Genomic DNA, 19,909 nt, shown 5'->3' with positions numbered 1-19,909 from the left:
TGTCGCCACGATATCAACAAACTTAAATTCAATCGTAACACCAAATTTTCCAATCTTTCTCCGGAAGAGTGATCGGCACAAAAAAGTCTGAAAAAACGCAGACATAGTTATTAAAGCGGCCGACAAAGGCGGAGAAGCTGTTGTTTGGCGGGCCTACCTCTACCAAAAAGAAGCTTTGCGGCAACTTTCTGACACCTCCTTTTATGCAAAAGTCGACAAAGATCTCACTTTAATTAACCAAAGCATCGTCAAAAATACGATTAACGATCTTATGGTTGAACAAGAATTGCCTGCCACTGCTAAAAATCTCACCATCTCAGGTTAATTAAGGCCTGGGTCACCCTGTCTTTAACCCATATTTTCACAAAATTTAGAATAACTTAGCTATTTTGCAAGGGATTTTTCTCATACTTGGCAGAAATGTGTATCACTACCATCTCTCTCGGACTGAATTGTGGCAGCGTAATATGATACTCTCAACAGCCAAAAACAGTTAATTTAGGCGCCAAATTCGTCGGTTGCTTTCTTGAGCAAATTCCCACCACTAAACACAAGGCAAATCAAAATGCAGTTATCGCTATGAATATTTGAGACGTTTTTTATTGTTTTCCCACTTGGAATGGCTGCCAAAAAAAAGAATCAAGTTTTGTCTCTGCGAAGCTGCTTCCACTATCATGGTTTTCGCCCGAGAACATCTTAGCCTTTACCTGGTTCCAACCGCTATCAACGAAAGTAATCCCACAGGTTCCTATTTATTTGGAAAAAAGACAAATTAAAACTGTTTAAGAGGTGGGAATTTTGAAAACTCGCAGTCACGTAATTCAACTTAGTGTCCGCCATTTTGACACGCGAGTCACGCGAGTGTTCAGAAGCAATAATTTAACGGCTGATACAATACCAAATACTAATTGGGGCAATCTCAGAAGTAATACAGGCAAACTTTGTATACTTTTGATGATATTTATTTCTTTTTCTCGTTTTCTGAGGTCGATTGCATCTCTGTAAATCCAGGGTTAGATCGCCTTTGACTGTTCTAATAAAACACAATTGCAAATTTGGGCGGTAAGAATAAAGAACGTTTGTAATTTTATCCCAAGTAGTATCATGTAACGAGACTGAATTACAATTTTGGCGCAAAACTTGAAAGTTATCGCACTGATTCCTTGAAACTCTTCAAGATTTTGCTAGCTGACAAGTTCCCATCGTGATTAATACCCTTATTTGCACTTTCTTCCATAAAACCTCGAATTATGGAATATTTTCATTATACCGACGGTTAAAAATAAAGCATTTCTTCAAAGGATACAGCTAATCCCTTATCACACCAAGTGATTGCTTGTTCAAATCTCTTCAGTTCAACACAGGCAAGGGCTCCTGCAGGAAACAACACAATGGAGATATAATTACTATAGCTTAATTCCAAGAAAAGAACCAGAAATCATTGAAAGCTAACTTTTTACAGTCCAGAAAAGACAAAGCAACTAAATGGAAAGAATAAACAGGCCCTATTAGGTTTCAGTTAGATTAGTTTCTGATAATTGAAACTTCTGAGGACATTTGAGTTGAGACTAACAATTCCCACAAAATCACTGAGATATATAGATATAACAAGACATGCCATGGGTAAACAAAAAAATGAAAATCACTTTTTATAATTTGATAATGGTACATTTTTTGGTTAACTTTTTTAGAACTGGGTTTAATTTCAACTTCAATCAAAATACAAGAGACTTAAGCTACAGTTTAAAAGTTCACCAACAATAAGATTTACTCATGCTGTCTCTAGTTACATTCTTATTACATGTATTATAGCCTTTAAAGTTGAGTTATACTTCATGAATGAGGAAAGTTTCCTTACAGTTTTGAGTTCAGTTAAACCATTACTTCTTTTCAAAACAGCTAGATAGTGACTAAACATACCTGATACCACTACCTAACCCATCGAACAAAAGGAAACTAAAATATTCATGCCGAAATTTTGCCTTTAACTCAACACTGGGTTCTTTATCCAACTCAAAATAATATTCTCATTATAATGGAAAGTCATGGCACAGCAGTCTCGCACTCCTAATTGAAGTCGATTGATACAAGATTTAACTTTATTTAACCTTAAAGTGTTCAGTTCTTGTTGTTATTATTACTATTAATAGCACAGCAATTATATCTAACCTCTCACAATTGCCTTGAGGTAAGTTGGATTTAGCTCAATGGCTGCTTCTGCATCCCTAAGTGAATCCTGGTGATTTCCTGTTTTTTAAATACATATCTCTGATTAGCTGTACATATAGCAAATCCACCACCCTTACATTAATTTTAGAAAAACATGTGATGCTGATTGATATCTGGTGTAAGAGGTTACTTCTTTGTATGTTTGAGAGGCCAATAAAAGGCATATATTTTTCTAGAGAATTTCTTTCTGGGCATATACATTCAAAATCATCACCTTTTTCAGAAACTACTACTGACAGCCCTTTAAGTTTCAAAAGGGAAAAATTGCATATTTTTTAGCTCTCATCATCTTACCAAGTTTAAAATGTGCAATAGCCCTGTTGTTGTACAGTTTGGCCTCCAGTTCTTTCTCATTGCAGTTCACTTTAATTCCTCTGGTGTAAAAATGAATAGCATTGATGAAATCTCCTTTCTTGAAGGCCTCATTACCCTCATTACTATAAACATCAGCTGTAGCTGCAAAGAAAAAAATTAAACATAATTTGTGTCAAAGTCTTTGGTTGTACATGTAGTTAATTTGTGTATAAATATAAGCAGCCATTGTCTCCCTCTGTGCCCTTAAAGGAAAAACCCCTCTCAGTTAATTTATGAGATACTCTTTTTGCTTGAAAGCTCAATCAATTAGACTCAGTTTCTGTTGTGGTCATCATTTAGAAGAAAGGGTTGTCCCTCCTTTGAAATAATCTAAGCGCAATCAAGAAAATTAAGATAAGAGCCCTAAGATAACCATAACAACATTGGATATGGGGAATTTGGTGTTCAGATCTTATGTTTCTGCGAGGAACTGACCAAAATCCTCATTTGTCAGGAAGATTTGATGATCCATATGACAGACATTTCTCGTTCTGTCTGTGAGACTCCCTGCCAATGAGAGAGAGTCGGCATAATTATAAGTGTTAAAGAGTCTACTGCTTTAATTACATTTAGATAGTTAATATGTCAATGAGATCCAAATATTGCAATCATAAAAACTAGAGGCAATATTTCTTATTGACAAACACAGTTATTATATAAATGATAAGAATAATGATAAAAAAGATGAGATTAATAGTTATGATAATGCTAATAATGTGGGTGACAATAGAAGTGATAATAATAATGACAAAAACTAAGTGTCACTCAATTTGAAGTAAACCCCTGGGAATTTAACTTTTTGGAGAATGGTTTCCTAAAATTTCTATCCCCTTGGGTAAAATATGTGTTCATATGCCCCACCCAATTTTTATGTAAAAAGCAAAATAATTACAAATAGCAGCCAATTGACTTTCAACAAATTGACCAATCTTGAAAACTGAGAACTTGAAGACTTTTTCCTTCTAAGCCATTTTTTAGTGAAAGTGCACTAACCCCTAACACCTCCATATTAAATAATATCACACTTGTATTCTACTGGAAATTAGTCTTGACACTTCTGGTTCAAATTCCCCAATGCCAGTCGAGCAAACTTCAATTGAGTGCTCTGCAGTCACATAAATTACCCTTTTTGCAGAGATCTGCATTTTCTGCAAATTGATACATTTCTCAGCTGGCTATTCAAAGACATTTGTTGATTCTGTTAAACTATTGGCTTGATAATATATCTACTTCTTTGGGCTGGCCAAGATAAAGGAGTTGATCAGTTTCCTTTAAATGATCATTAAATTTCTTGAACGATACCTGTCTAAATTTGGTGAAACAACAAATTTGTTAACATGTTGAGGGGGCATAAAAAAAGACATAACTTGCAAACCTCTGCTAATGTGTTTTAAAGCATTGATGATTAGACAATGCCCTGTTTATTCAGTTAAAGACAGCTCTCCAAAACACTTTGTATGTGCTCACCTGAACCCTGCAGAAAAAAGTTTCATGCAGCCTTGTACTCCTCCAGCTGAATAGTTGTTGTCAGTCTCAGCTCAGTCAAGTCAAACTCCTTCAGTATGTCCTTTGTCACAAGATATATCTGTGCCATGTCATTCAGGTGACCTGTGCAATAGTCATACCACAGGGAATCCAGTATCTCTAGTGAAGTACACAGGACTGTTACTATCAAACTTCCTGACTGGGCATCCAGGACAAGAACCTTGTGCACATCTGTTAAATACTCTAGAAATTCAGTTTGTTCCTCACGTTTGGTTGTGTCAACTGTCTGAAAGTACTTGTGTGCGATGAAATCCAGAACTCCTTGTGTGTTGGGTACAACATAAGTTTTAACACCTGCTTCTTCGATGCTTTCTGTTCTTCCCATGAGTGGTAGACCAGCAGATGCAGCAAGCTCCACTGCCTTATGCTTAGCTCCAGTAACTACCATCTTGAGGCTTCCTGCCTGGGTATCTTGTGTGCCTTTAGGCATTCCTTCTGATGTTCCAGTAACTACCAGCTCATCACCACAAGCTTGGGTACCCTGACTGGCTACAACCACTGTCCCTGGTGTCTCTAGTTGTGAATGAGGGTCTGTGATGGCCTCACAATCAATCTGCATTCGAATTTTAACTGTAAGGGAAAAAGTGTTATTAATTGCAGCAACTAGCCATGACAAAAGAGGCAAAACAGACAATTACTTTGAGTTATTGTTCAGCTATAGTCAAATAACAAATAAATGACAGTTCTCTGCTTCAAAAATGTACGAAGCCATTTAAAAAGAAATAAAGAAGCACGTTTTATAATGAATACTAAGTGAATTACGAAATAAAAAATAATTGTCTCACCGGAAGAACATGGTGAATTAGAATGAATTCTCCTTGCAAATTCTACGAGACTGTCTATGGACACAAGAAGGTATCCTTCTGGAATTTTACCTTTTGGATCTATGCTTCATTGGAAGAGCTTTCTGTGCATTCAACGGCAATTTTTCTCAAAGCAGCGGGCGTGGAATCTGTTCACTCACAACATCGTGTCAACGTGATTTCAGCAGCAGCATTTCTCGCTTGTTCCGCGGGAAATTTCTAATGCTTGCACTCGTTGAATTTTGATTTCCTTTTTGTTTGTTTTTTTTCACAATTCTTTTTAGAAAGGACTGTTTTGTCCGATTTTTCCTCCTTTTGGCATAGCGTTGTTACGATTATGAGTTAGAGTCATTTGGAATCAACATAAACAACATTCTCTACTTAGCAGCCAGGCCTCTTTACGCTTTGGAAACATTGAAAAGATAAATTTTGGAATGAACTGTAGGGACAAACAAATCATCGGACTCTAAAAAACCCTCCAAACGTCTTGGATTTGACGTGCATTTATTTGAAACGGTTTCTATGGAAACAGATCGACAAATTTGTTCACGTCATAAAGATTGAATTTTTTTCACCATTTTTTTGGTAATTATTTCTGATATTAAAAGCGTTGATACCTGAAAGCTGAAGAAAATTTTCCTGTCTGATAACGAGTAGAAAAAAAATGACTGAGTTCGTAATTTAACTCAAAATTTCAGCCAGAATCCTCCCTTAAACAGCGCATGCCAAGGGTACTGCGTTTTTGTGCGTGTGTTTGGGGGGAGGGAGGGGAGGGGGGTTATTACAAGATTATTTAGTTTTATAAACTGAGTTGATAATGTAAATTGCCATCATCAAAAGTTTTTAAAGTTATATACATCGGTAGCATCTTTGTTTTCACGCTAGGGAAAGCATCATGTCTTAATAGCGTTTCTTGTTATCTTTAATGTTTTATAAAATCTCTAGCTATCCAGCTATCAAATATGTCGTAAATATCTTTTTGCAATAAAAACAGGAACCTTTCCAAAAAGCCCCAATCATTAACAGGCGTGCGTCAGGTGTTGGTCTTGGAACTTCAGTCTAAAAGTTTGGTACTAACACGACGGTGTACTTCACAGGAGATTTTACACTGCCTATGGAATGAATATTACTCAGGTCTTCTGAAGGGCATGGCTCAGAAATATCTTGTGACAGAGCAAGTTGTGAAGGAGTTTGACCTGACTGGACTGAAACTAACGACAACTACTCAGGAGGAGAATTACATAACTGCATGAGAATTTTTTCGCAAGGATTAGGTAAGAGGTAACACTCGAAACGACGGCTTTTGACCTCCTAACGGTGGCCAATTTACCTTATCAACTCCGTTGATTACTAAATCACCCTGTTATACTCTCCCACCGACGCATCATCACAGTTTATTTAGGAACTTACCCCTTTATTGAATTCCTATTTCCTTTCAGATCATGGTCCATTTCACATGAAAAGAGGCAGAAGTATGGGAATTGGCCAAGAATCGACATCCTGTGAAAAGCTCCAGAACATCGTACCAGGAACGCTAGATAAAGGTTCAGTTTGCTTATCAATTGCGTTACTTTTAATCCACGCAAATGTAGTTGTCAAAGACGTAACGCAACCTTTCATACATTCCAACTGAATTATTAGTGTTATTAGTGTTTCTGTTTGTGCGTGTGTTTGAGCGTAGTAAATTAGTGAGTTCAGAGGTCACCAATAGAGATGATAACCATTTAGAGGAAGATATTCCGGAAGAGATCATTGTGGAGGACAACTGTTCAGAGCATTCTACTAGAGAAGGCGATATCCCTTTTGAGGGTGATTTTATGGATGATCTTCCCGACGTAATCATCGGAGCGGAAGTCACTACAAAGACAGAAACACCAGAGGTTGCCTCTGAAAGAGAGGAAATTTTAGAAGAGATTGGTACAGAGAGAGATGCCCCAGAGAACGTTGTTGACAATTTAAATGATGATATGGCTGACGAGGTCATGGAATTAAGGATCTCCCCAGCTGATGATAATTTAGAGATGACGAAAATTTTGAAGACAATCACGTCGAGGCTGAGGAAATTATTGAAGAAGCTATCTATGAAAATGAAGGTTGTTTGAACGAAATCTCCATTGAATGCCTGCAGATTTCAACGATTAACATTCCAGATGATTCCTGTTCGAAAGATGAAATCCCTGAAGAGGTTGACGCAGGGAATGAAGCTTTCAAAATGACAGTTTAGAGGGTATTTTTCGCAGGTTAAGAGGTCGGAGGACGTCATTTCAGAGAAAGGAACTGCAAGGATGAAAAGTCCAATGAAAATAATTCAAGTATATTACACTGAAGAAGGTAAAATTCTAGAAGAAACATTTCCTGATCAGATCTAGAAAGATGGGAATGATCCCAAGCTGTTACGTACTGGAGAAAATCATTTAACTCAACGACCTTGAAGTACTGATAATACTTGATTCTTGCTTAATCTGCTTCCAAACTGTGATCTGTAAACACCTAACGGTAGAGTATTCCAGCCTGTGACAGGATGGGTGACGCTGCAAATCTTCCTCAGTAATCTGAAGAGCAGGGTGACATCAAAATCTGCTGGTTTTCCGTACACCCCTGGGCAGTCCCACTGAGGCTTACTGACACACCACTGTCATTACACCATGGCTTCGGCTGACTCAAAGTTTGACAAATTTGTCAGATATAGACATTGATTCTATTATTGATTTTACAATTCCTAAAAACACCAAGAAGGCAACTGCAGGGGGAATATTTGTTCTGAAAGGAAAGGTTGCGAGTTTTAAATGTTTCATTCAAGCTAGTTGAGGTGTTTTTGCGTGTTGTCAACAGTTTAGACAGTTTGTCTGGTTTACCGAGCATATAGAGGTTTCGATGCTAAGTTTCTTTGTGTAGTGTATTCGACTTAAATAATAATAATGTTAACGCACTCATTGCTCGTTAGTTATCGGGATTTCCCTATGCTCGTTCTCAAACAGTGAACTGGAAATTTTCGATACCGCACTCGGTAATGCCTCGTGGGGTATTTAAATTGCTCGTTCATTCGAATATAGATGCGATCCTCGAAGTAATGAATGCTATTGAACTACTAGTGAAAATAAGGCCTGAAAAAAAATTCAGGCCATGTATCGGTATCGCAGAGGTCATGGGTTCAAATCCCGTACGGGCCTGAATTTTTTCCAGGCCTTATTTTCACTACTAGTTCAGTTGTATTCATAGCTGCGAAGATCGCTTCTATATTAGTTTCTTCAACCGCGGTGCACGTATATGATTTTCATATATTTACAGTCATTTATTCTCGTTCATTATTAGTGAACTTGTGCAGGTAAATTCCGATAATTCACTCGCTGAGTGCGTTAACCTGTAATTAACACTGACGCTAACTCTGAAAAAGTTCAAACCCAATCGAGTGAACAAAATGGTACTAAATTTTGCGAAAATTGTCAAAATTCTGATCTGCATTGGCACAACTGATTTTAATTTACCGTAAAAATAGTTCCTGGAGAGACTGAACCAAAGCATATTAGCAAAAATGCAATTAAACAGTTTGACACGCTTTACAATCAGGTCATAAAACCGGGTGGAAAAACTCGATCCGCAACTTACAGTACATACTTCGCACTTGGTTTATATGAGGTATGCATAAGTATTTGAAGTTTGGGTGCGTTATGGTTCAGTGACTCTTTTGATTTATAAAACCTTGTGCAGTGAGCTAAAAGACAGCTGCCGTGAGTAATTGCTACACCTATATTCACCAAAACGTTATTTTGCTTACCACTTTGATTTCTCTCTAAAAAAAACAAATTATAGATCACTTTTTACCAGGGAAATTGAAAATAAAAATCGAATTTCAAAGGCAAATTTTCTTGGCTTACTGTTGATCGTATAACGAAACAAAATCTGGCGAAATTGTCTAGAAAAAATTTTTGTTATATTGTACTGATCTCCGAAATTTTGTAAATAATTATTGCCGACAGGTCTTTGATCAAACTGGAAACACTAAGGGTGCCTAATGTTTTCTTCTTGGTCTTGTAGAACCTGAAACGTTTGTTCATCTTTCAGGGTTTTGAAATCGTGATTGCATTTGTCAGCTTCATCTGTCCAAAAGACGCAAAAACAAAGCCAAACCGCCGGCCCCCGCTGCCCCTGACTAAGTTAAATATGAAAAATTAGACATGGTTTGATGCTACTTTGGTTTAAAGATTTAATTAATGTAACCGAGAAGTTACAGTTCATAGACCTATTGTTTAGTGTCTTCATGAGGGAGTTATCTAATCGCTGCAACAAGAAGTCCTCCTATATGCTCACTAATTAGCTGCCCTTTTTTCTGACGAGGTGTAAATAGGCGTCAGGTATATTTAGTAGGCCGCCATCATCACGATTTAAAGGAGCGTGGGCGGAGTTGATATTCCAGGCTTCCAAACGAAGGCGCTGGTAATAACTTCAATTAGTGGTGATAATTTAAGACTTATCCCCTCCGACAAAGCTGAATTTTCTTTTTTGCAAAAGAAGACCGCTAAACCACCGCTTGGTTAGCTCATGTGGATGAGTGCGGGACTACTGTGCGGGAGGTCGGGGTTCAAAACCCAGGCTGCCTTTGCTATGACATCTGCAAGCGGTTAGACAGTCTAGTCTTCTCGGATGAGGACGAAAAGCCGTTGGCCCCGTCTCTTGTATCTTCTCGGTACTGGGTAGTAGGGGACATTAAAGATCCCAGAAGACTTGCAAAAAGTAGGGGACGTAGTTCCCGCTCTTGTGGTCTGCCATAGATTCTGAAATTGGTGGCATCTGCTAAACCTCCTTCAAAAAAAATTGTAAACTGCTCAAAGCAGTCTGACCAAAGTCCCCCGCAAAGTGTTGTAAAGCGCCTCGAGCAAACATGGATATGTTTTCGGTGTTAGAGATGTTTTTCAGCGACTGTATTGTTGTTGCGATGGGAAAACAAAACCTATTTAAAACGCCGGCCTTTGTTTCGCCCGAAATTTTTCAGCGTAGCCAAATGTTGTGACATACAAGGCTCGCATTTCATTAGCTATGTTTGAGTTTCTTTGATTATTGACCAATCAGAATGTCTGGTTTGTTACTTTCTTTGCACTGAATTAACCCTTTCCTGCATTGAATTACCGGAAAATTAAACTGTTTTTATATTAACCAATCAGACCTGAGTAATTTTTTCATGTATATTGTTAAAACAGTTATTGCATTCAGTCGGTCATAAACTTTTAAAACTTATATATATTCAAATTTCTTTTAGAATTTGAATTTTCATCTGCCAGCATCAAGTACCAATTTTTCCTCTAAATTTCCGACATCCAAATACGATGTATTCTCAAATGGAAATAGGAAAAAATTAGCTAGGAGGTATTAACACTAAAAGAAACTGCTAAATAATCGATTTGATAAAGACAACGCAATACCATCTCAGGACACTTAATCCTACAGTTTATTTGTTCATACAAAATTATTTAGTACTGAACATTAAAATAGGTTTTGGGAATTCTCTACGACACCTCTTCTATTCCTTTTGGCAAGAAATCTTGAAAGCGTTTTGGGTATAAACAAAAGATAAAAACTTGCCCGTTTATTATTGTCACGATTTAAAGCCCAGATGCAGTAACCTGACTTATCTAATTTTACAACATTTTCCGATGTCTCCGATGATTCAATTATTTTTGTTTGAATGTGGATGTTTCCCACTATTGAGCCAGCTTAAATGCAGCTTGTCGCTGCACCAAGCAGCCAGAATTGTCTGACAAAAGTTACTGTTTTTTAATTTAATCAGTGGTGGTGCATAACATATCTCTTGCCGTCTTCACAGCTGCAACCCGAAGTTGGCGAATACGCCAGCAAAACAGAATTGGATTCAGGGACGAGTTCATAAACACAACGGTAGACGAGATGGTCCATTCCGTTTTCCATGTGGAATAAGAAATTCCAAAAAGAAACAGAAAAACATACGCGGGGAAGTAACATGCAATCATGAAGATATAAAAAACGAACGTGTTCAAAGCGCTTTGTTTTAATCGCATTTTTTCTGTGCGATTCTGAATGATGTGACTTTTTGTAGCTTGTTCTTGAGAGCGGATCTGTAATCGATGGCGTTGGACGATTTGGTAAATTTTAATGTAACAAAGAGTGGATATTGCAAGACAAACACCGGTGAGTATAGCAGAAAGTAGGTGAGATAAAATCTTATCCCATAAGAAAAGTCCTGAACAGATCAAGATAATCAACCATACCGCTACTATAGAATAGATCACTCGGGAGTTAGTCACAAGAGTTGCATATCGCAAGTGATATTGCAGGGCGATAAAACGATCCATGCTAATGGCTGTTGTGGTTGTGAGAGAAATACCACATAAGGCGAATCCAATCATTGAAGAAACAGCGTTCAGAACGTGGTTCTTCATAATGAGCTCATCTGCAATAAACAACGGTTGAGCGATAAGACCTACCAGGAAGTCTGTAATAGCAAGACTACCGAGCATGATCATTGACGGAGAACGAATCGACGGAGTCCTTATAATGGCGGCAAGAACCAACGTGTTGCCCAGTATTGATACAAGCATTAATGGTGCGTTCAAGGCACAGTTCACAACGACGAAAGGTTTAGCGTGAAAGTTGTGATTTCCTGATTCGCAGTTTGAGAAGTTAGTGTTATTTTCCATCCTAGGCCTCAAGTCATCTGTCTCTGCACAAACATTATTTCAAAGTTGACACAGCAAATCAGCTCAGTTCGAAGGTGATTTAGTGTTAACAACCGAGTTGAAAACGTAAATTGACCACCGTAAAGAGAAAAAAAGCTGATGTTTCGAGCGTTAGCCCTTCGTCAGAGCGATTGGAAGAATTGTGGGATGTGTATAAGTTTATATGCAGAAAGTGGAGCTATGCCATTGGTGGGAGTATGGTGACGAGAAAAGAAGAATAAATTATTTAAGTAAAAAGCACTCGTTGATACCGTGGGGATTAAGGGTGCCGATTTGGAAAATAAATTTGTGTTCTAGTGTTTTGTGGCTTTCCGAACTGCCTTGATGTAAGGAAAGGCCGCAAACTGCCATATGTTGTTTAGAATGATTAGGGAGATTAAAGTGTCTGGCGACTGGTTTGCGTCTTTGTCATTTCTTTCCACGTCACAGTGTTCTCGGAATCGGTCACCTAGTCGTATTCCTGTTTCACCAATCTATAACTTCTTGCAACAAGTGCAAGTTACGCAGTAAACGACAATGGCGGAGGTACACGTAAAGTGATCAGTGATCTTAATGGATCTCTTGGGTCCCGATGTTTTCTCTTCATTATGAATGAAAGGACAAGTTTTGCATTGTGAGCGACCGCGTTTGAAAGTTGAAAATCGGTCATTGGTTTGAAATGAACTTCTGACCAAAAAGTTGCCTATGTTTTTGTTACGTTTGAATGAAATTAGTGGGGGCAGCAAAAAGATAGTGCCAGTCTCTGAATCGTTTTGCAGTAATTTAAAGTTTTAAAGAAGGATAGATTTAACCGCGTGGTTGTGACGCTGAAATCTGAGAGTGAATGGAATGTGGTCAGTGTTTTCCTTTTATCAGCCGTTTGCAGTGCTGACTGTCGATCAATTTTTTGGGCGCGGTGGTGGCCCGCTTGAACGACAGAAACAGGATAACCACGTTTATCGAAAAACTGGCACATTGTCTCTGATTTTTCGGGAAAAAATCGGAGCCGTCACTACATAGACGACGAAGTCTGAGAAACTATGAAAAAGGGTATGGAGTTCTTAACGTGTGCTGGATGCGAAGATGAATACGACAAGTAACTATGTGAATCTGCTGGATTGTAGTAACCACTAGTGCATAAACCGTTGCCTTCAATTGAAATTTTGATGTCTAGAAAAGCCATAGAGGTGTCGGAAATTTCCTAGGTATATTTAAGAGCCGGGTGAAAGGAAGTGACGGTGGTTATAAATTGAGTGAGCTCTCTGGTAGAGGAGGTAGCGCCGATGCAGTCGTCAATGTAAGGTGTCAGAAAGTTGCTGCAAATGTTCAGCCTTACAAAAGTTGCCTCTTTTAATCTTAATCTGTGGAGTACACAACATCCCTTCAGTCATCTTCAGCATTGTAACTGGAAGGTCGCGAATACGCCAGCAAAACAGAATTTGATTCAGGGACGAGTTCATAAACACAACGATAGATGAGATGGTCTCGGTCCAGGCTATGTAAGAAATTCCAAAAACAAAGAGTAAAATATACGCGGGAAAGTAACGAGCGATCATGAAGATTTAAAAAAAAAAACAAACATGCTCAAAGCGCTTTGTTTTAATCGCATTTTTGCAGTGCGATTTTGAATGCGACTTTATGTAGCTTGTTCTTGAGAGCCGATCTGCAATCGATGGCGTTGGACGATGTGATAAATTTTGATCTAACAAAGCGTGGATATTACATGACAAACACCGGTGAATGTTGCGGAAAGTAGATGAAATACAACCTTATCCCATGTGATAAATTAACTGAACTCTATTTAATATTCAAGTAACACTACTGGAATAACACCGAACAAGTTGTGGAAAAAAAATAACAGCAAAAGTGGAAATAGCTGCGAAAACATTGACTTTGCAAGGTGTCAATATGACTGGCTAAACGACATCTGATCGTGTTTCGAAATCAGTAATAAATTAACTATTCCTGATTAACTTTAACAAGTCCCGAAGAAAAGCTCAATTCTTATTGAATTTTGATAAGTTCGAGTAAGTTGAACAGATTTCGCAATTTTTTAATTAAACGATGAGAATCGCTCAATCTGCGTGCAGGAAATTCATTTTGTCGCGCAAATCCGTCGTCTCAAATTATCTTTTCATACTTTCTGTTATAAGAGCAGGAAAAATTAAAAACCTTGCCCAAAATTATCAATTTAATTGGTCTGAATTAGTCACGTACATAGTTTTGCGAGTCCTAGTTTGAAAACATCGGTCTATCTTGCCGTCTGAGATGGATAATTCTTGCCCAATAACCTTGGCGCAAACCCTTATATCCTAGTAATGGCCTAAGTTTCGAGACCCCCCGTCTCTCCCGGAAAGTCAAAAAGTCTTTTAGCCTGAAATTGGATTCATCGCCGTTGAAGCAAAACGAACAAGCGGGTTGGGCTGTATTTTGGACGTTTTCTTTACCATTCCGATGAGACTGGGTAAACAAGTTTGCCTCATCTGTCTTTGACTGCTTACGCGAGGGTGACTTTTTTTTTCTTTCCTTTTCTTTTTCTCTTCTTTTTTTTTTCCTTTCAAGGAGGACTGCAAGCCAGATTTCCCACTGAGACATTCGTTTCTTTCCATAAAGTAACTAATAAATAGATAAATGAAAAAAACTCAAAACAAATCCTCCATGTAAACATCAAAGTTTCCCAGCGCCAGTGAAGCACGATTTTGAGGGACTTCCTCAGTTTTCACATTTTAACAGTTGATGTGTTTATTCAAGCTTATTAAAATTTCCCTACTTTCTTTTTTTAACCTGTGCAGTGCGTTTTTCTAAGAGGCGATGAATATCAAAAGCTTTTGGACGCTTTTTCTACACAACATCTTTCTCAGTGTGTTCAAAACTGCAGTGCGTAGCTCTCGAATACGGCAACAATGCAAAAATGGGTTTACAGATGAATTCATGAATACTACAGTGGCTGAAAAGCTCCATAGCACTTTCCATTTCTGCCCAAATACTCCAGTCAATGTAATAAATACAAAAAATGGGAAATAGCACAGAATAAGAGCGATATAGAACAAGAATGTGTTCACAGCACTTCTCTTCAAACGCACGATGTTTATTTCAACTTCTGAAGCCTTCTACAATATTTTTCTGGATGTGAATTTGTCTTTGGTGTTTACGAACGATGCAGTGTATACCTACATACGAAACGGTGGATACCATGAAACAAACTACGACGATAAATCCAACAAATGTGCGATGTAAACGCCTATTCCAAAAAAAAAGTACCATGCTTGGGGAACTGAACAGCCAAATGATTGCAGCGGTACATATGATGCGGGATTTGGTAAACACAGTAAAATATCGTAAATGATAATGAAGAGCGAGAAAACGGTCCAGACTTATAGCTGTTATCGTCAAAAATGAAACACCACAAACAGAATGGCCTACGCTTGTCTCGAGGGCAAGTAAATTGGATTTTCTCGAGAGTTGCTGCCCGATGTAAAGTGGCTGTACAACCAGTCCAACGAGAAAGTCAGTAAGCGCGAGGCTGCACACCATGATCATTGAAGAAGACGAACAAATGGAGGGGGTTTTTGTAATAGAAAGTATTACCAAAGCGATACGAACACCAAAGGAACATTCAGAACACAGTTTATGATTACCAGTAATGTTTGAGAATTACCAGGTTCTTCACTGAAGGAATCATGATCTGCCGATCCGTTGTTATCTCTGCTGATGTTGCTCATCTTTCAGTTCATCCACTATTTTAAAGCCACCCTCTCAAAGCCTTTTGTTCCACGTCTTCCAAATTGACAAAGACAGCAGAGACAGACGAACCCGTAGCTGTAGTCTACATGTAGCCGTACCCTCCCCCCCTTAGGAGAAACGGAACGCTCGCGTTTCACCTTGTGGGGTGGGGGGGGGATACGGCTATACCTGGGCTACCATAGCTGTTCCAAAAACAGATAGTAGGCTCCGTTGTAAGCAAATTGCGTGGTTTTTAGGCAAAAAGACAGCAGATGAATTATATCCTCCACAGACAAAGAAGTGAACGGAACTACGTTTGAAGGCCTCCTCAAAACATTCGTTTAACTGCTGAGCTTATTCAACGTCAAGCGTTACCATTCTGTCATGGGCAATGTAGTTCCTCTTTGGGAGTCTTTCTTACGTTGCTTTTCATATGATTACATCAATAATTCAAAGTGAAGAGACTAAATTGAGTGATTTAACAGCAAATTTAAGGCTTTTTGATGAACAAGACATTAAATACTGTTCACAGCCAAACTCGTCAGTGCAATATGAATTATTTTTGGGCTGTTCTACAGCCTGCGTTTGTTTGTTTATCTGTCGTCAAATTACGAACCAGAAGGCTCTTAAGTTTTCAAATTTGAATAGAGTGCTTTGTATCTACTAAAATTAGAAAAAGACTGATTTATCGATAGAATGAGCTTTCAAAGGCACGCTGAGATAAGAAAATGTTAGAATGAGTTGAGGGGGTGTGTCCTCGCATTTTCCAAAATTACTTGACTACGTTGCTCTCCATAATAAAAGAGATGTCGCTCTTTCCAATAATGGGCCATCGCATTTTATACTAAGATGGGCTGTCGCACTTTGTAACAACAGCTGTCGCACTGAGTAAGAAACTTGATACTGATATGGACAGACGCCAATGAAAGCTGTCATTGCTAACGATAATAGTATAGCACGAGCAATAATAAAACTGATAATAATAATACTGACAAAAGGGCGACGAAACAAGAGGAAAGGAAGTCATTAAAGTTTGAAAATCGTGCTTTAGAGGTCATTGACGTTCTCGTGGGAGACAGATGCTACACCGCACGTGCGGGATTTAAATTTTAAAACACCGACATCACAAGAATGAGGAGACACATTTCTCTAATATTTTTATATCCCGGTCATAGTTATAGACAGGTGCCTGCGGGTTCGGGGGGAAACCCACTAGTCCTGTCGATATGCAATTTCTACACGTATGCAATGTCATAACCTATCAAAAGCAATGATCGGCAACTCCTCTGTACTACTTAAACAGTTAATGGACTCAGTCGGCCATGAGTTTTTAATACTTATATATATTCATATTTCTTTTAGAATTTGAATTTTCATCTCTCAACATCAAGTCTCAAGTTTTCCACCTAAATTTCTGAAATGCAAATGCAATGTTTTTTCAAGGGAAATAGGAAAAAAAATAGCTATAAGGTATTAACACTAAAAGAAACTGCTAAATAATCGATTTGATAAAGACAACGCAATACTAACTTAGGAAATTTAATTCTACAGTTTATTTGTTAATACAAAATTACTTAGTAATGGACATTACAATAGGCTTTGGGAACTCTCAAATCTTGAAAGCGTTTTGGGTATAAACAAATGGCAAAAACTTGCCTGTCTATCATTCTCGCGATTTGAAGCCCAGATGCCGTAACCTGACTAATTTCAAAACATTTTCCGATGTCCCCGATTGATTCAATTTTTTATATAGATTTGGATTCTTAGCACTATTGAGCCAGCTTAAACGCAGCTTGTCACTAGACTGAGAAGCCAAAATTGTCTGACAAAAGTTAATGTTTTTTTTAAATAAATCAGTGGTGGTGCATAACATATATCTTACCGTCTTCACAGCTGCAACCCGAAGATGGCAAATACGCTAGCAAAACAGAATTGGATTCAGGGACGAGTTCATGAACACAACGGTAGTCGAGATGGTCCATTCAGTTTTCCATGTGGAATAAGAAATTCCAAAAAGAAAGAGCAAAACATACGAGGGAAAGTAACATGCAATCATGGAGATATAAAAAACGAACGTGTTCAAAGCGCTTTGTTTTAATCGCATTTTTTCTATGCGATTCTGAATGATGGCGTTTTGTAGCTTGTTCTTGAGAGCGGATCTGCAATCTATGGCGTCGGACGATTTGATAAATTTAATGGAACAAAGCGTGGATATGGCAAGGTAAACACCGGTAAATATCGCGGAAAGTAGGTGAAATAGAACGTTATCCCATAAGCGAAGTCCTGAATAGATCAAGATAATCAACCATACCGCTACTATAGAATACATCACTCTGGAATTGGTCACAAGAGTTGCATATCGCAAGTGATATTGCAGTGCAATAAAACGATCCATGCTAATAACTGTTATGGTTGTGAGAGAAATACCACATAAGGCGAATCCTACCATTGCAGAAAGAGTGTAAAGAACATGGTTCTTCGTAATGAACTCGTGGGTTCGATTCCCACCGAGGTCAAAAGATTTTTCTTTGCCTCGTGTGGTTCCCTGTTTCCCTTTATTAGGGCTAACGCCCGGTGGGTTATTCATGGGTTTAAATAGCACTTTAATTTACACTTCAGAGTTAATTCTCTGTTTCACCATTTGTGTTCCCAGTGCTACGCGGCACAACATTCATATGTACCCTTACTTTCTCTTCGCCGCGATTCACCATCCTAAATCGTCCCCGACTTTCTCTGTGCGACCTCGTAGCTCAGTCGGCAGAGTAACGGTAGATCAAATCCGGAGGTCGTGGGTTCGATTCCCACCGAGGTCAAAAGATTTTTTCTTTGCCTCGTGTGGTTCCCTGTTTCCCTTTATTAGGGCTAACGCCCGGTGGGTTATTCATGGGTTTAAATAGCACTTTAATTTACACTTCAGAGTTAATTCTCTGTTTCACCATTTGTGTTCCCAGTGCTACGCGGCACAACATTCATATGCAATATACAACGGCTGAGCGATAAGACCTACCAGAAGGGCTGTAGCAGCAAGACTACCGAGCATAATCATTGACGGAGAACGAATCGACGGAGTCCTTATAATGGCAGCAAGAATCAACTTGTTGCCCAGAATTGATACAAGCATTAATGGCGCATTCAAGGCACAGTTCACAGCAACGAAGGGTTTGGCGTGAAAGTTGTGGCTTTCTGATCCGTGGTTTGAGAAGTTAGTGTTATTTTCCATTCTCAAGTCATCTGTCTAAGCACAAATGTTATTTCAAAATTGACACAGCAAACCCTCTAAGTTGGAAGCGCTCGCGTGCATTCACAATAAGGACGTACACGAATAAATTAAGACATACAGCGTCAATGGAATTGATTATTCTTTAATTTCTTTGGGTCAACTTAAATTTGGTTAACGATTGGTTGACTTCGAGGTAAACAGATATCCCTTGTAATCTAATTTCAACTAAATCAATTTTTGGTGTATTGCAAAAAGGGCTATTTTTGGACATCTAGTTAATACTTTGGTATGGAATGATCTAAAGCGGTGTTCCTCTTCAGTGTCAGTGGTTAACGATTGGTTAACTTCGAGGTAAACAGATATCCCTTGTAATCTGATTTCAACTAAATCAATTTTTGGTGTATTGTAAAAAGGACAACTTTTGGACCTCTAGTTAATCCTTTAGTATGAAATGATCTAAAGAGGTGGTTCTCTTCATGATCAGTGTCAATGACTGGTTGTCTAATACATTTTCAAATGTATTAGGCAACCAGTCATTGACACTGAAGAGAAGAGAAGAGGCTGTCTCTCTTATTTCCATCGGTCAATTTCGCGTCAAAAATAATTTTGCCTGAAACTCTATCATAAAGAATACTTTACCTAGGAAAGAACTAATTTAGATTTGGTTTGATTCGAAATAATTTTCTAACTGCATTAGGCGCCATAATTATTTCCCAGTCCGTAGGGACCGTTGCAACGTCTCGAAAATTGAAAAATAGGCATATTTTGTAACATTGTAAAATATTTGATTCTCATAGTTAAGCCACATAATTCATATCAGATTGCTTAAAAATCTCTCTAGTTTGCCAAGAAAGTTAGAATTTTCCCTCTCAATATATTTGAAAAGGCGAATTTTAGCATATTCTGACCACTAGAAATCGCCATCGGCCGCTGGCCGTAAATAACCTTGATGTAGACGTTAAGTTTTGGGATTTGGGACCTGGTTGACGACTCTATCCTACACAGCCGTCAATTTTAGACCTTTCTAGGCAAAAATATGCAAAAACCCCTGTACGTTTTCGATTTTTCAAAAGTTATGACCGTTTGAATCAGCACATGTACGAGCATTCGCGATTTTTTCGCCTACACCAAAATCGAACCACTGGAGCAGATTTCGTTTTAGGCTTCTGAAGTGAAGAAATAGTCGCTTAAATTTAGATCACGACGATCCAGTTCGATATTATACTGTTCTTACCAAGGTCCGCACAAAAGGTCGATAGAAAAGACCGCTGATAGCTTGTGCCGTATGTTTTTGTTTTGTATCCCAATTTACATCCCAATGTAATATTTGGGGAGGAAAATTTCGGATG

The 19,909-nt window shown here is 38.3% G+C and overlaps 2 protein-coding genes and 3 pseudogenes across 3 annotated transcripts; all 5 read right to left on the bottom strand.

Moving 5' to 3' along the window:
• Nucleotides 1–940: 940 nt before the first annotated feature.
• Nucleotides 941–4,191, bottom strand: LOC149034572 (hsp70/Hsp90 co-chaperone CNS1 homolog). 2 transcript variants are annotated; one of them, XM_089194673.1, is made up of 5 exons: nucleotides 4,051–4,191; nucleotides 3,019–3,090; nucleotides 2,524–2,685; nucleotides 2,170–2,247; nucleotides 941–1,374 (listed from the first exon to the last, which is right to left on the bottom strand). In XM_089194673.1, the coding sequence occupies exons 2-5, from the start codon at nucleotides 3,053–3,055 to the stop codon at nucleotides 1,277–1,279; spliced, it is 375 nt and encodes a 124-aa protein (XP_089050799.1). In that variant the 5' UTR covers nucleotides 3,056–3,090; nucleotides 4,051–4,191; the 3' UTR covers nucleotides 941–1,276. The 2 variants fall into 2 exon arrangements, with proteins under 2 accessions (XP_089050799.1, XP_089050798.1); XM_089194672.1 differs by having other exon boundaries at nucleotides 941–1,378; nucleotides 2,171–2,247.
• LOC149034571 (uncharacterized) lies at nucleotides 4,013–4,687 on the bottom strand (annotated as a pseudogene).
• Nucleotides 4,688–10,167: 5,480 nt separating this feature from the next.
• On the bottom strand, nucleotides 10,168–11,869 carry LOC113665342 (melanocyte-stimulating hormone receptor-like). Its single transcript, XM_027181020.2, has one exon. It carries the CDS (start codon nucleotides 11,597–11,599, stop codon nucleotides 10,706–10,708), a length of 894 nt encoding a protein of 297 aa, XP_027036821.2. The 5' UTR covers nucleotides 11,600–11,869; the 3' UTR covers nucleotides 10,168–10,705.
• Nucleotides 11,861–15,856, bottom strand: LOC149034570 (uncharacterized; annotated as a pseudogene).
• A 1,087-nt stretch (nucleotides 15,857–16,943) lies between these two features.
• On the bottom strand, nucleotides 16,944–18,952 carry LOC149034569 (uncharacterized; annotated as a pseudogene).
• Nucleotides 18,953–19,909: the final 957 nt, after the last annotated feature.

The sequence above is a fragment of the Pocillopora damicornis genome, chromosome 14 (assembly GCF_964200805.1).
Source record: "Pocillopora damicornis chromosome 14, jaPocDami1.2, whole genome shotgun sequence".
Taxonomy (NCBI): domain Eukaryota; kingdom Metazoa; phylum Cnidaria; class Anthozoa; order Scleractinia; family Pocilloporidae; genus Pocillopora; species Pocillopora damicornis.
This window is presented reverse-complemented; position numbering and strand designations above follow the sequence as displayed.